At 50.0% G+C, this 14,231-nt stretch overlaps 1 protein-coding gene across 1 annotated transcript; it reads left to right on the forward strand.

Annotated features, from left to right (window-relative positions):
- Positions 1 to 753: 753 nt before the first annotated feature.
- Positions 754 to 4,279, forward strand: LOC133346466 (GTP-binding protein Di-Ras1-like). The gene is made up of 2 exons (XM_061558068.1): positions 754 to 991; positions 1,748 to 4,279. The coding sequence occupies exon 2, from the start codon at positions 1,796 to 1,798 to the stop codon at positions 2,645 to 2,647; it is 852 nt and encodes a 283-aa protein (XP_061414052.1). The 5' UTR covers positions 754 to 991; positions 1,748 to 1,795; the 3' UTR covers positions 2,648 to 4,279.
- Positions 4,280 to 14,231: the final 9,952 nt, after the last annotated feature.

A 14,231-nucleotide genomic window follows, 5' to 3' on the forward strand; every position in this document is an offset into this window, starting at 1 on the left:
TGATTTTTTTTCTCCAAGACACTGCCACCATCTGCTCCACCTTAGCTTGCTACCCCCCCCCCCCCATCCCGCTCCTCCGATTATCACGGTTGGCTACGTACGGTGCGAAAAAAATTCAACGTACGCGCCTCGCGATCCTGGCAATGCAATGATGCACCTGCGCACCTGCACACCCCCGGGATGTGTCGCTCCATCTCCGCCCTCCCACCATTTCTCGGACGCGTTCCAATGTCTCGACACATTTATCTCATTTGCCTACCTGCCCGCGAGGCAAGAGGCCACTCCCTGCATACCGCCAACCCCTCCTGCGCAGATCGCGACTCTCCAACAAACCTCATCATCATCATCCTCCTCCCTCCCTCCCTCTCACCTCTCACCGTCCTCTTTGACTGCCTACACCCAATTCTCCCCTCCCTCCCACCCCGCCGCACTCTCCCCCCCCACCCACCCACCCCCTCCTTCTGTACAGCTCGCGGCTCTCTCCCCCACCTCATCATCCTCGCCCCACCTCATCATCCCCCTCCCACTTCATCCCCCCCACCCGTCCCTCCCTCTCACCTCCCATCGTCCTCTTTGTCTGCTTTTCTCCCCCCCTCCCTCCCTTTCCGCTGCACCCACCAACCCACCACCCACCCACCACCCCTCCCGCCCCCACCCCTCCCACCCCCCCCAGGCCGCCTCTCCCCTACCTCTATCATTGGCTGCTGCTGCTACTGCTCACGGCGCGGTGTCTCTTTATAAGCGGGGCACGGCGGAGACGCGGCACCACTGTTCGCCCTCCCTCCGTCTCCGCGTGTCCACGAGGAGTCGTTCGTTCGTTCGTTGCTCCCTCCCGGCGCGGTTTCTGCGAAGGCTGCACGGGGCACTTTTGCCTTTGTCTCATCCACGCACGCGTCGGCTCGTTCCTCTGCACGCGCGCGCACCGCACCGCACACACCGCACGCGCAAATAGAAGCTCGCAAAACTTTCTCTCGTCTCGCCAGCCAAGCCGGTAAGCTACTACTACAACGTACTGCGTGTGTGCATGTGTGCGTGTGTGCGTGTGCGTGTGTGTAGGGGAGCGGTAGTGTAGCGGTTAGCGCGCTGCGCTATGAAACCGACGACCCGGGTTCGATTCCCGCTCATGGCCAACACCAGTGACGATTATTTGAACCGGTCCTGGGGCTTCCCTTAGGTCGACTCGGCCTTAATGAGCACCTGGTCGTGATGTGTGGACATCTGCCTGGGCGAATGTCCTCCTCTCCCGGGGCGTGTTCCATCATCATCAATCTCATCATCCTCATCATCCTCATCATAATCATATTTTTTGGGGTCTTTCGGTAAAGTCACGTAGATAGAAAATGAGAAAAACCTACGACGTTTCGATCGCAACACAAGCGTTCATCATCCTCTTCCTGATGACAACCGCTTGTGTTGCGATCGAAACGTCGTCGTTTTTTTTGTTATTTTTTGTTATTTTCTTTGAACCTATCTACGTGACTTCCCAGAAATACCCCAAAAATATGGATTCCTGCAGTCACGAAAGCTTTCAATCGAAATTATAAACTACCCTGATTTTCCGTAACAACGATAAGATTTCTCGGCATTTACAGATCTAATGACTGCCTTAACCGCATTTTTTTTTTACAAATACTACAAAATCTAATTTACGACGTTTCGGGAAGTGACCCGATTAAACCGCTCAGCTCAACGACAAGCAATTAATAACAACTCGATCTCTGCTCTTAACCCGATCCGGCGCGCGCAGGTTTTTTTTGTTTTCTCCGGGAGGAGGAAAAAAAAGCCACCAAAAGCCATGAAACAACAGCTGAGCCATCGCGAGCAGGAGCAGCAGCAGCACGCCCAGAGAGCCCGCGTGGTGTTCTTCGGAGCAGCCGGCACGGGGAAATCCTCGCTGATCCGCCGTTTTCTCAGCGACTCCTTCGACCCCGTCTACAAGCCCACGGTGGAGGAGCTCCACCGCTTCAACTGTGGAACCGACGCAGCAGCAGCAGCAGCAGCAGGAGGAGGAAGAAAAGGCGATGTAGAGTTCATCCTGGAACTTCTCGACACCGCGGGAAGTTATTCGTTCCCGGCCATGCGCCGTCTCGCGGTGCGTAGCGGCGACGCCTTCGTGCTCGCCTTCTCCGTCGACGACCCCGACTCGTTCGAGGAGGTGACCCGAATCCGCGACGAGATCCTCGTGGAGAGAGCCACGCTCCGCGACGAGCGGCTGGCGAACGGCCACGAGGGAGGAGAAGAAGGCGGAGATGCTGGGGAGCTCCCGCGCGCTGCGCCACGTATCCTGGTCGTAGGCTGCAAGTCCGACAGCCGCGAGACGACCTCGACCCGTGCCGTGGCCAAGGAGGAGGCCGCATGCGTGACGGAGCTCGATTGGGGCCACCGCTACGTAGAGGCGTCCGCCAAAGACGGCGGCGGCGTCATGGAGCTTTTCCAGGAGCTCGTGGGGATGGTCAAGGGTCCCGGTGGCGACGTCCGCCTCTCGGCCGAGGCGAGGCGTGCGCAGTTCCGCAACCAGGCGAAGCGGCAACAGCAGCAGCAGCAGCAACGCAGCAAGGAGCGGCCGAAGCGAGCGGAGACCTTTCCGAAGGTCGAGGAAGCTCGGCCTCCCGGCATCAAGAAGGCGAACAGCTGCAGCATCTGCTAGGTGGCGAGCGACGCTGGCCTCCTCGCGCAAGGGGGGAGGTTGCGTGCGTCGCGTTGTCACGAATAAATCCGAAGTAAAAGCTGTTTTGAGCTTAAATGTCACCAACTCTTTGGAGTTGAGAGAATCGTGTAACGTGGGTGGGGTGGGATATTGTCCTACCGAACCACGCGCGGGCAAGCAGGTTTGTTATTGTTGTAAATAACACTGCCCCGTTGGTTGTTTTTGTTGTTGTTGTTTGTTGTTGTAGTAGTACGCAATGCGTACTATGGTTGAACTTCTTTCGCACCGTACGTAGCCGAACCGTGCGTACCACCGGGTGTCATAGGGCGCGTTTGTTTCGCGATGATGATGATGTTGATTATTATGATTATTAGAAATGCCGTTTAAATTCGTGCGTGCGCGTGCGTGTTTATATCTAAACACACGCGCGCGCATTGCCTTGCGTCGTACGCTCCACGTTGGAGCATTTTAAGTAGCGGCTGATGTGCCTGCAACTCGTATCGCGGTTTAGCGAAAGCGCGGCGTGTGGGTCGTGAGTAAGCGGTTCCGTGCGCGTATCGTCGATTGCGTTTGCAAGTGTCGCCGTTTGGTTGCGCGTCATGGCTGAAAGAGCAAACTTGGTCCGGCCATAAGAACGTGGAATTTCCAGCATTTTTCGCCCATGAGGACGAATCAACGGACACGCGTTTGCTACCCCGTTCATCGTTTACGCAGGCAGGCGTGACGATCGTTGGTTATTAGTTAATGTATTTTAGTATATAATGCGTTACGTTTTCGTGCGGCTTATGGTTAAGATCGTGTAACAATGCCGATTGCTTTTTTTAAAACGTACAAGTCTAACGTTCTGTTGTTCCTAATTTAAATTGCTTTTTATAATAATCCACTGCCGGACCAAGTCCTCCCTCTCCACGCCGTGCGGGTGGTGGTGGTTGTTTGACCATACTTCCCCACGCCGGTCAATGGTGGTTGGGGGTGGTTGGTGATGCGCAGGACTTGGTTCAGATCTCAGTCGCCACCGGCGTGAGCCGTGGCCTGGGAATCGAACTCAGGCGGTCGGTCCGGGTTTGATAGTACAGTGGCGCTAACCGCTGTGCCACCACTCCCCCCATTATGTGATATTGTATATAACATGATTGCGTGAGCGGTTAGGTGGTTTTTTAACTTTTTTTTTTTACAAAATAGCATTTCGCGTACAAAATAAACAATGCTACACCCTTTAAGTTATATTTTGAGTTGAGGCTTTCGTGACTGCAGGAATCCATACTCTTTGCTTCTCTCGGTAAAGTAACTTAGATAGAAAATAAAAAAAATCGGTCTACGTAAGGCCTCGTCCACAGCAGTCTGTTTATTTCACCTGAAGACGATTCGCTTGTTGTTGCGATCGAAGCGTCGTGATCTCTTATCTTTAACTTATATCTGAATATAATTTATGTAGGTACGTGTGTATTTATTATTCCATTATTTATCGTATTTAACGCGGCGAATTGGTGTCTCTCTCTCTGTAAGAGGTGAATAAGGCATCGCGCATTCGGTGAAGTGTGATCAGTGAAATGTAACTATCATGATGATGATGGTGGTGGTGGTGACGGTGTCCGTGATTTCATTGCAAATAAATACTCTCCCCAAAATGAATGTTCGCACTTTCCTTCCATTCAATTAAAATCATTGCTACATTTCTCATTACAATGTTTACAATTAACATGGCACCTTTTTTTGCCAGTATCCAAGTATGATAAGTAAGAATACGTTTGACCCTTTCTGGCAATACAATAGCAGGTGTCAAGATGTTCAAACACCAAATAGAAACCTTTTGAAAGGAATAAAGTTACGTAACACATTCCTGCGGAGGGAGCTGGTAGGAACGTTGGGTTGCTCGGTCAATGGCCAGGGTCAACGGCGGCGTGGTGTATTCCGCAAATATGCCCGACTGTGAGGGCGGGCACAAGCCGGCGTGAGTAGGTTAAACGTTGAGTTTTATAAGGGCACCACGGGGTGACCAGCCCCTCCCCACCCAAGCCCCACCCCTCCCACCCCCCACCCAGCCCCACCCCTCCCACCCCCCACCCAGCCCCTCCCCACCCAGCCCCTCCCCACCCAGCCCCTCCCCACCGTCCCCTCCCCACCCAGCCCCACCCTCCCCACCCAGCCCCTCCCCACCCTCCCCTCGCCACCCAGCCCCTCCCTCCCCACCCAGCCCCTCCCTGCACGACGGATACAATAATCCCCTGTGGGCTGGTGTAACCAGGAGGTTCCTACCAATATAAACCACACACGTACTTGTAGTGAACATGCAGACAAACAGGCTCTGACAATATATGCAGTGTCTTTAAAACTGAAGAATGCTGTATCTGGTCTAGGGCAAGCAGTTTCGAAGACAATGCATATCCAGGGTGCTTCGAAAAATGTTAACACTTTGGAGAATTTGCAACAACACCACAATAAATGCGTCTCCGGGTCTCTGGAGACCACCTGGAGATGATTCCAGGCGCGCGTTGACAACGATGGCGAACACGTTGGAGATACTCTTTGACTTTTTGAAGCTGTTAACATTAAACTTTTTTAAAATATGTTACAGTGTATTACACTGGTCAACAAAAAAAAAACATTTTTTTCTGGCCTGGACTTTTGCAGCTGTTCTAGACTAATTTCAGGGTGCCGATTCCAAATCTGGTCCCAGATTTGCTCTATCACATCTCATTTTTATGCTATCGGCATACCCCATTTTGATTGATTTTACCCGAAATTAACTCTGTCACTTATGATTGCAAGTTGTTGCGAGTCAGTGACTGCTTTAGTGTTCAAATATGGTGCTGTATTTGTAGGATAGTGTGTTTATAATATCATTTTATGTAGATATCCACATTTATTTAATATTTTTCTTCTGCAGTTTTTATTGAAAATGCAATATTTGATATCTCAAAAACCTGATGTGATAGAAAAGATTTGAAATCAGCACCCCAACATTACATTAAACCCGTTGGAATACATGCCAGAAAAAGTGTGTTGACCGGTGTTATTATCCGTTCTTCTTCCATTAAAAACGCGAGTCCCATATGAGCGTTAACAACAAAATGTTGAAGCACCTTGTATTATCAGAGCCTGTGTGTTTGCATGTTCACGACAAGTATTGTGTGTGTGGTCAACGCAGGAACTTGATTTCTTGCGAGAGGTTTCTATTTGCTGTTTGAACATCTTTACACACCTGCCGTTGTATTGTTAGATCGGGCAAAACAACAGATTGTTTCTCAATATTTTAAATTGTCAGGGCCTAACCCAAATCCTCCGGCGGGGAGGCTGAGGAGATATTTTCCGGAGCTCAGCCTCGGGCAAGGGGATCGATACTGGTAGGAACCTCCTGGTTACACCAGCCCACAGGGGATTATTGTGTCCGTCCGTCGTGCAGGGAGGGGCTGGGTGGGGAGGGGAGGGTGAGGCTGGGTGGGGAGGGGAGGGTGGGGAGGGGCTGGGTGGGGATGGTGGGGAGGGGCTGGGTGGAGAGGGTGGGGAGGGGCTGGGTGGGGAGGGTGGGGCTGGGTGGGGGGTGGGAGAGGTGGGGCTGGGTGGGGAGGGGCTGGTCACCCCGTGGTGCCCTTATAAAACTCAACGTTTAACCTACTCACGCCGGCTTGTGCCCGCCCTCACAGTCGGGCATATTTGCGGAATACACCACGCCGCCGTTGACCCTGGCCATTGTCCGAGCAACCCAACGTTCCTACCAGCTCCCTCCGCAGGAATGTGTTTAAACTCTCGATTCTATTAAAGTCGTGTATGCGTAGGCGATCACAACCATCCGTTGTTGTCAATCGACTGCTGGGCGACACGAGCGCCTCCCCACGACGTGCGAGTCGGAGTGTTCGCCGACCATACTTCACCACGCTGGTCAGTGCGGGTTGGAGAAGGCATAAGAGGGGGGGGGGGGGGTAAACATGAACGCGAGAGCAAACGAAGTACAATACAATATTTTTCGAGTGAAAGCTTTCGTGACTGCAGGGATTCATCTTGTTGGTTCTTTACAATACATTACAACAATTTGCTTTTGCTGAAGCGCCACGCGCTGCCGCAACATCGGTGGACATCTGTTGAAAAAGAGCTTCGTCGCTCATCGGATTCCTCCTCCGGTCAAAGTGAAGATTTTTACTTAAAATAAAACGATTCTCAACACGTGTGCCAGCAACCCGTTTGGCGTGTGTGGCTATCGCCACATCTGAGCAATCTCCAGGCTCAAACCCCTGCTGAGCTTCCGAGATCCGATTCGGGGGGGGGCAGGGCACGTCGCAAATAAATTCTCGACCCGAGACCCCCCTTTGTACTCTCTATAAATAGCGCAGGCCTGCAATTGCGAGCTCGCTCCTCTGCTGGCCGAAAGGCCTCTCCGCTGGGAGGGAGTTCTCGAGAGCGAGGGCCCCTTTAGGGAGAGTAATTAGGCTCATTGTTCAGCGCTGGGCAGACTTCTTCTTGGTTCTTTCGGTAAAGTCACGTAGAAGGGAAGTAATACAATAATAAAAATAAAACATAATATAATAATTCTCACAATTTATTTTTATTATTTTATTACTTCCCTTCTACGTGCCTTTACCGAAAGAACCAAGAAGATGAATCCATCCTGCAGTCACGAAAGCTTTAAATCGCTGGGCAGACGTCGAGGAAAAGGTGGTAGAGACCCACGATCCACCCCGCCACACGTCACCTGCCCGAGCATAGAGCAACTGCGGCTTACATATGAATTACTGCCAGTGCCGGACTATCCCAGTAGCACGAGTAGCTACATATGTAGTAGCTTCTATATGTAGCTAGGGGCCCCCGCACTTTCAAGGGCATTGGTGAGCTACGTGGTGAGTTTATTATTGGCGATCTGCGTGGTGAGTTCAGCATCACCATTAGCGATCTGCGTGGTGAGTTCAGCATCACCATTGGCGATCTGTGTGATGGGTTTAGCATTGCTGTTGGTGAGCTGCGCGCGTGTTTGAAACATCGCAGCAAGTTGATTTCAATGCGCCCTCGCATCCCGCACGTGACCACTCAGTCCCGTCCCGTCCCGACCCTCCAGCCAGCCAGCCAGCAAAACTTTTCGTCGAACACAGTCGGAATACATAAAAGCGCTCTCTAATCGCCTTGGAATGGGGGGGGGGGGGAAACACGCGACTCCGTGTGAAGAGACTGGACGGAAGGGGACAAGGAGACGATGATTCCGGGGGAAGAGCCAGTGGATAGCTTAAAAATAGAACCCTCCAAGCAAGGTACAGCACTTCGTAAACACGAGATGTCCCGAGGCGCGCACGTGCGCGGCTATTATCCCTCGATTATAAATAACGTAATTGGTCCTACGCCTCTATTTTTAGGGTTTAACAATTCATCATTGTCTCCCGTCAAATGCCCCGTGGGTGAGGGTGGTGGCGGGAGGGTGGTGTGTTTGTGTTTGTGTGGGGGGTGAGGGGGCATTATGAACCGTGAAGGGGTTGAGAAGGGGAGTGTAGGGGGGGGAGGGGGTATTTGGGAGGAACGGTGGCGCAGTGGTTAGCGCGCCGTGCTGTGAGCACGTTCGCGTATAAAGTAATGGAGTGGGCTAGTTTGGTACTAACATTATTGGCCACAGGCAAACAATCACTAAAGTAAACTTTTTAAACTTGATTTGGCGCTTTCGTTAATTTCTCACCCCCCTCTCTCTCTATTTAAGGCCTCGACAAAGAGGCATCGTTTCTCTGTGTGCCTCTGTGTTTGTCTCTCTCTGTGTCTCTGTGTTATCTCTCTCTGCTTACGTGTCTGTCTATGTGTCTCTTGTTCTGTGTTTAATCTCTCCCTTAAATTTAGCAATATTTGGAAGAACGTAATCAACCAGGTAGGGTGCTGACTGTTATGTTAGACGACTCTCTGTGTTGTATTACATTATATTTCTAAGTTTACTAGGTTTTGTTTTCACTTTCATTTGTACCTGATGATGATTGCTTGTGTTGCAATCGAAACGTCGTATGCTATTATTTATTATTTTCTCTTTTTACGTGACTTTACCGAAAGAACCAAATAGTAAACTCTTTTAAAATCCTTTATATTAAGTTCGCTTGCTTGCTTGCTTGCGTGCTTGCTTGCTTACGACCGTGCAAATCTTTCGGTCGTTTTTTAACCCACTTCCCGTGATCCAATCGAGCTGACATTTTCCACACAGACTCGTTGTGCGTGACAATTAATTTTCGTGAAATTTTTTTCCCAAAATTTTACACTGTTTAGGGAAAACAAATTAAATATTTAATTACCAATTGCTTAATACTGGCAGACAATCACCTGACCCATATGTGGCAGCCATCTCAAGCCAGAGGACGAGAGGACTCTAGCCGCCACGCATATAAAGGATTTATAGTGAAAAACTTTGTTTTTACGGGTTATACTTATTAAATCCTTTATATTAAGTTTGCTTGCTTGCGTGCTTGCGTGCTTGCTTGCTTACGACCGTGCAAATCTTTCGGTCGTTTTTTAACCCACTTCCCGTGATCCAATCGAGCTGACATTTTCCACACAGACTCGTTGTGCGTGACAATTAATTTTCGTGAAAATGTTTTTCCAAAATTTTACACTGTTTAGGGAATTTTTTAAAATATTTAATTACCAATTGCTTAATGCTGGCAGACAATCATCTGACCCATAGGTGGCAGCCATCTCAAGCCAGAGGGCGAGAGAACTCTAGCCGCCACGCATATAAAGGATTTCGAGTGAAAAACTTAGTTTTTACGGGTTAATTATTAATATTTTTACCAGGTCGGGCCCACTGAGCTGTTGAGCTCTTTTTTCAGAAGCGACCTGGCCACAATGGATTGCTCAACGAGGCGGTTCATCGTCATGTAGACAATGTATCGTAGCCAAATGCTAAACGCGTGTTAATCATGAACGTGGAGGGAAAAACGCGGAGAAACATCCACGTGACCACGGGGAGAAAGAGAGAGAGACACGCAAACTCCACATATACAGCAGCAGGCGTCAGGGTCGGGATCGAACCCACGAACTCTTGTGAACCAGGCGAGGTAGCTAACATCTCCTAGCCACGGTGTAGGTTGAAGATTTCGAATGTTTGTATAAAACAATTGGCAAAGTGTAAATACCGAGACGTTCGCGAGTGATAGTGGTGTTTTGTGTTTTGCGTCATCTGTGTAAGGGACTGGCTCAGCGTTGTGGGATGCAATTGCACGAATGAGGCTTTATGAAATGATTATTAATTTTAGTCCGGGTAAATAAATAAAAAAACTTCAACGAATTTTGTTGGCGATGCTGCTGCTGCTGCTGCTTGTGCAGTGGTGCACTAGTACACACCAACAAAGGGCCGTCCATAAATGACGTCACGCGATTTTTGACAATTTTTGACCCCCCCCCCTTCGTCACAAAAAGTTATACCCCCCTTCAAAATGACGTCACAAAGCTCTGCCCCCCACCCCCCCAAATAAAACATGCTTCAAATCGCTTTAAACTATTGTCATTGTAGTGCGTATTTAATGTGGCGCTGCACTCTGATGTTGTAGGAGAAAACATTTATTAAAAAGTCTATTTAATTAAGTAGAACGTGTTGTCTATATTTATTTAAAGTTGCGCATTTTTACGTGACGTCACATTTCTCAAACCCACCCCCCCCCCCCCATTGTCACAAATGTCTGACCCCCCACCCCTACCCCCAGGTGCGTGACGTCATTTATGGACGGCCACCAACATCGACAACATCAACAACTTAACACATCTGTCCAATAACACTGCGGCTTGAAAAACGGCAACAGTATAGACCAGGCGACGTTTCGGACAACGTGCCCCCCCCCCCCACGCTACCAAAGTGCTACGAAGAAAGGGCCATTGCACGGTCTAAGCAACCAAATAAGTATAACCCGTAAAAACAAAGTTTTTCACTCTAAATCCTTTATATGCGTGGCGGCTAGAGTCCTCTCGTCCTCTGGCTTGAGATGGCTGCCACCTATGGGTCAGATGATTGTCTGCAGTATTAAACAATTGGTAATTAAATATTTAATTTGTTTTCCCTAAACAGTGTACATTTTTGGAAACATTTTTCACGAACATTAATTGTCTCGCACAACGAGTCTGTGTGCAAAATGTCAGCTCGATTGGATCACGGGAAGTGGGTTAAAAAACGACCAAAAGGTTTGCACGGTCGTAAGCAAGCACGCAAGCACGCAAGCAAGCAAGCGAACTTAATATAAAGGATTTAAAAAAACACTTTTTTTTCGAATTTCAAGCCGGTGAACACGAGACCGACCGAGGCGTTCAAGTCAACGTCGTCGTGAATGCAGCCATCGACAGAGCCGCACTTTGCCGAGCTCCACTGGGTCTCAGCGGAGGCGACTTGTGAGCCCGTGGCGCCCTCGTGTGTGGGAAGACAAACACCACGGCGCTTTACGGGCGAAACGTTGACAACGTGCCGGGGGTGGGGGGTGTTTGGGGGGGGTGCAAGTGCTGTTGGGCGAGCATCGATTAAGGCTCGACACGACCAGCAAACCACGCCCGGCCGCCTTTGTCTCTCCAGCTGGTCAACTTCTATTACGCTGCCACCGCAGACTTCAACGATGTCACTTTGACTCCGATGACAGATCACAAAAAAACTCATTCACAAAAGACCTCCTCGTGAGAGAGAGAACGCCAGCCCCCCGCCACGGCTTAGATCTCCTACCTGAAGCTTCTGGGCCACAGCCCCCTGAACCGCATCTTCCGGCTTTGCCAATGGTATGGCCCAGGGGATATAAAGAGGTCTTCTAACACGCGATTCCTTGGATGTTCTTCCACGTGGTTCTTTGGTACAGGGGATCCTCTACTTAAGAACGCAATAGGCTCCAAAGGTCTGTTCGGAAGTCAATTTTGTTCAACTTTACTCCTGTCGATTCCAAACACGTTGTACGGCGTGTACACCAAACACGGGGAATGGTACTCCTTGGTTCTTTCGGTAAAGTCACGTAGGTATAAAATAAACGAAATCACGACATTTCGATTGCAACACAAGCGATCGTCATCAGGTGGAACAGATACAGCAGCAGAACTGCCGACATAGGTGAAAGAGCTGCTGCAACAAGAGTTTATACTGGTAGGAACGTCCTGGTGACACCAGCCCACAAGGGATTATTGTGTCCGTCCGTCCGTCGTGCATCCAAAAATGGGAGGGGTGGGGCTGAGTGGAGAGGGGAGGGTGGGGAGGATGGGGAGGGTGAGGGGTGGGGCTGGGTGGGGAGGGGCTGGTCACCCCGTGGTGCCCTTATAAAACTCAACGTTTCACCTACTCACGCCGGCTTGTGCCCACCCTCAGTCGGCCATATTTGCGGAATACACCACGCCGCCGTTGACCCTGGCCATTGAACGGCAACCCAACGTTCCTACCAGCTCCCTCCGCAGGAATGTGTTATCAGATTTTGATGGGCTCAACCCAAAGGTAAGTGGGTGGAGCTAGAGAAAGAATTTGTACGTAAATGTGAGAGATTTGCATGTCAATGTGAGACTGTCCCAGCCACGGGGAATGGCTTCTATAATTTCCTGTAGATGCCACGGATTCTTTGTGTTCTGCAGATGTAGATGCCACCACCGCCATCTATTGCACGGCGGTTGAATTTACGACTCTCGGTCCGAACAGGCAACTCGACATACGGACCGGTTTGTTCGTATCTCTGAAACTGCGCAAGTCGAATGTTCGCATGTAGAGGAGTCCCTGTAATTAATATTAAGTTGGGGACCTTTCCAACCTCTTTCAGACAAACTTTGCTAACAACTTCGGTGGATGCAAGCTCGCCGTGCGGGAAATAAACAAATCAATCGACCGATGATGGACCCTTAATTAAATTTCCCAACCATGCCATGCCTTATCGTCTGAACTATAAGGGAAATGTGCTTTTTAAATCCTTTATATTAAGTTCGCTTGCTTGCTTACGACCGTGCAAATCTTTCGGTCGTTTTTTAACCCACTTCCCGTGATCCAATCGAGCTGACATTTTCCACACAGACTCGTTGTGCGTGACAATTAATGTTAGTGAAAATTTTTTTCCAAAATTTTACACTTTTTAGGACAAAAATATTATATTTAATTATCAATTGCTTAATGCTGCCATCTGACCCATAGGTGGCAGCCATCTCAAGCCAGAGGACGAGAGGACTCTAGCCGCCACGCATATAAAGGATTTATAGTGAAAAACTTTGTTTTTACGGGTTATACTTGTTTTATATTGCAGTGTCGAAGCAGCGACGCGGTGGATCGCACTCCGCACGACGAACCCACAAATCCAGAGTTCGAGTCCAAGTCACGGCTTGAACGGAACTGGTCCTGGGCCTACCACCCTCCTTCGAGCTCGACGACGCATCCTCCAGCGCAGGGGCGGTTTCTTCATTAGGGCGATTGGGTGACGCACCACCAATGTCATTCAACCACAGAGTCACGCTAGCCGTCACTGTGCATCCTCTGGATATAGTCCAATCAGCGTCATGTCACGTTCTGTGGAGTACCGCCTCTTTTTGGGCGATTTCACTCCGGCTGAGAATCGCCCCGAGTGGCCCCATAGACTTGCATTCAAAGATGTTTTTTTTCGAACGGGGGCGCTGCAATGCATTCTCTATGGCTTCCGGGAGGGCTCGCCCTAACGTGCTTACGTCATCATACGTGCTTACGTCATCATACGTAAGCACGTTTCATCCAACAATATAATTTGTTGCCACCTAGTGGAATCTTTAATAAAATAAACTTGAGTGGTTTGTTTTAATAGTGAGTATAGAAACAAACAAGATGTATTGTGAGTCACTTTATTTTTCATTAATATTAAAGAAGTGAAGTTGCCTTTACATGCTTAAGCTGTTAATTTATCCATTGCATGGGTGGACCTTATCCTTATCAATCATCCAGACATTTGCCCCCCCTGAGAGATTTTGCAGGAGCCGCCACTGCTCCAGCGGTGTCTCTGGGGCAAAGAAATGGGGAAAAAGAGCGACTGCCCCGTCCGTGCGTGCTGTGCAGGAGCCAATTCTCCTGGGTTGACCCACGGGGGGCGCGAAACCTGCGGACTCCGTAGCCTGCGTGCGGCCCTATTCAGAACCGCTTCGGGACGTTCTGCAAGGGGCCACCGCGAGTCGCCACGTCGCGGCCTCTTGAAATTGTTGATTCGCTCAACCGACATTTGGATAAAATGTCTCCATCTCATTACTTCGGTTGCCGACCCTCTGGTCTACCCACCAAGTGACGGTGCAGTCATTACAAGGCCTGCGCCAGGAAAGGTGCACTTTGAGGCCAAATACGGGGCGGGGCAAAGGCTCGCTGGTAGTCGGTCGAGGGATAAGACTGGTGGTTGTGGGCGAGTTGACCGACCGGAAAATGTTCACCCCCAGTGTCACATTCCTGCGTTTTCGCCATCCAGGAGAGCTCCACTCTTTGTTGTGAACGTCACTCTTCTGCTCTGTTGCTGGAGGGTGACTGCCTCCCACTGCCCAGTAGTGTCCTCAATGATCCTCTTGCCACAAAGGCCGATCTTTACACCGCTGGTACCAGTCACCAGCAAGTCCACTCAGTTCCACATCCTCTTGTACCACATCCCCCTCGATCCGGCCGTACAAAAGCTGTTCGCGCATGCGAGCT

The sequence above is a fragment of the Lethenteron reissneri genome, chromosome 3 (assembly GCF_015708825.2).
Source record: "Lethenteron reissneri isolate LAM-NWPU_2019-01 chromosome 3, ASM1570882v1, whole genome shotgun sequence".
Lineage (NCBI taxonomy): Eukaryota > Metazoa > Chordata > Hyperoartia > Petromyzontiformes > Petromyzontidae > Lethenteron > Lethenteron reissneri.

What these genes read in the sequence shown, in the direction of transcription:
- LOC133346466 (XM_061558068.1), top strand. Translation starts at nt 1,796, where the DNA reads ATGAAACAACAGCTGAGCCATCGCGAGCAGGAGCAGCAGCAGCACGCC.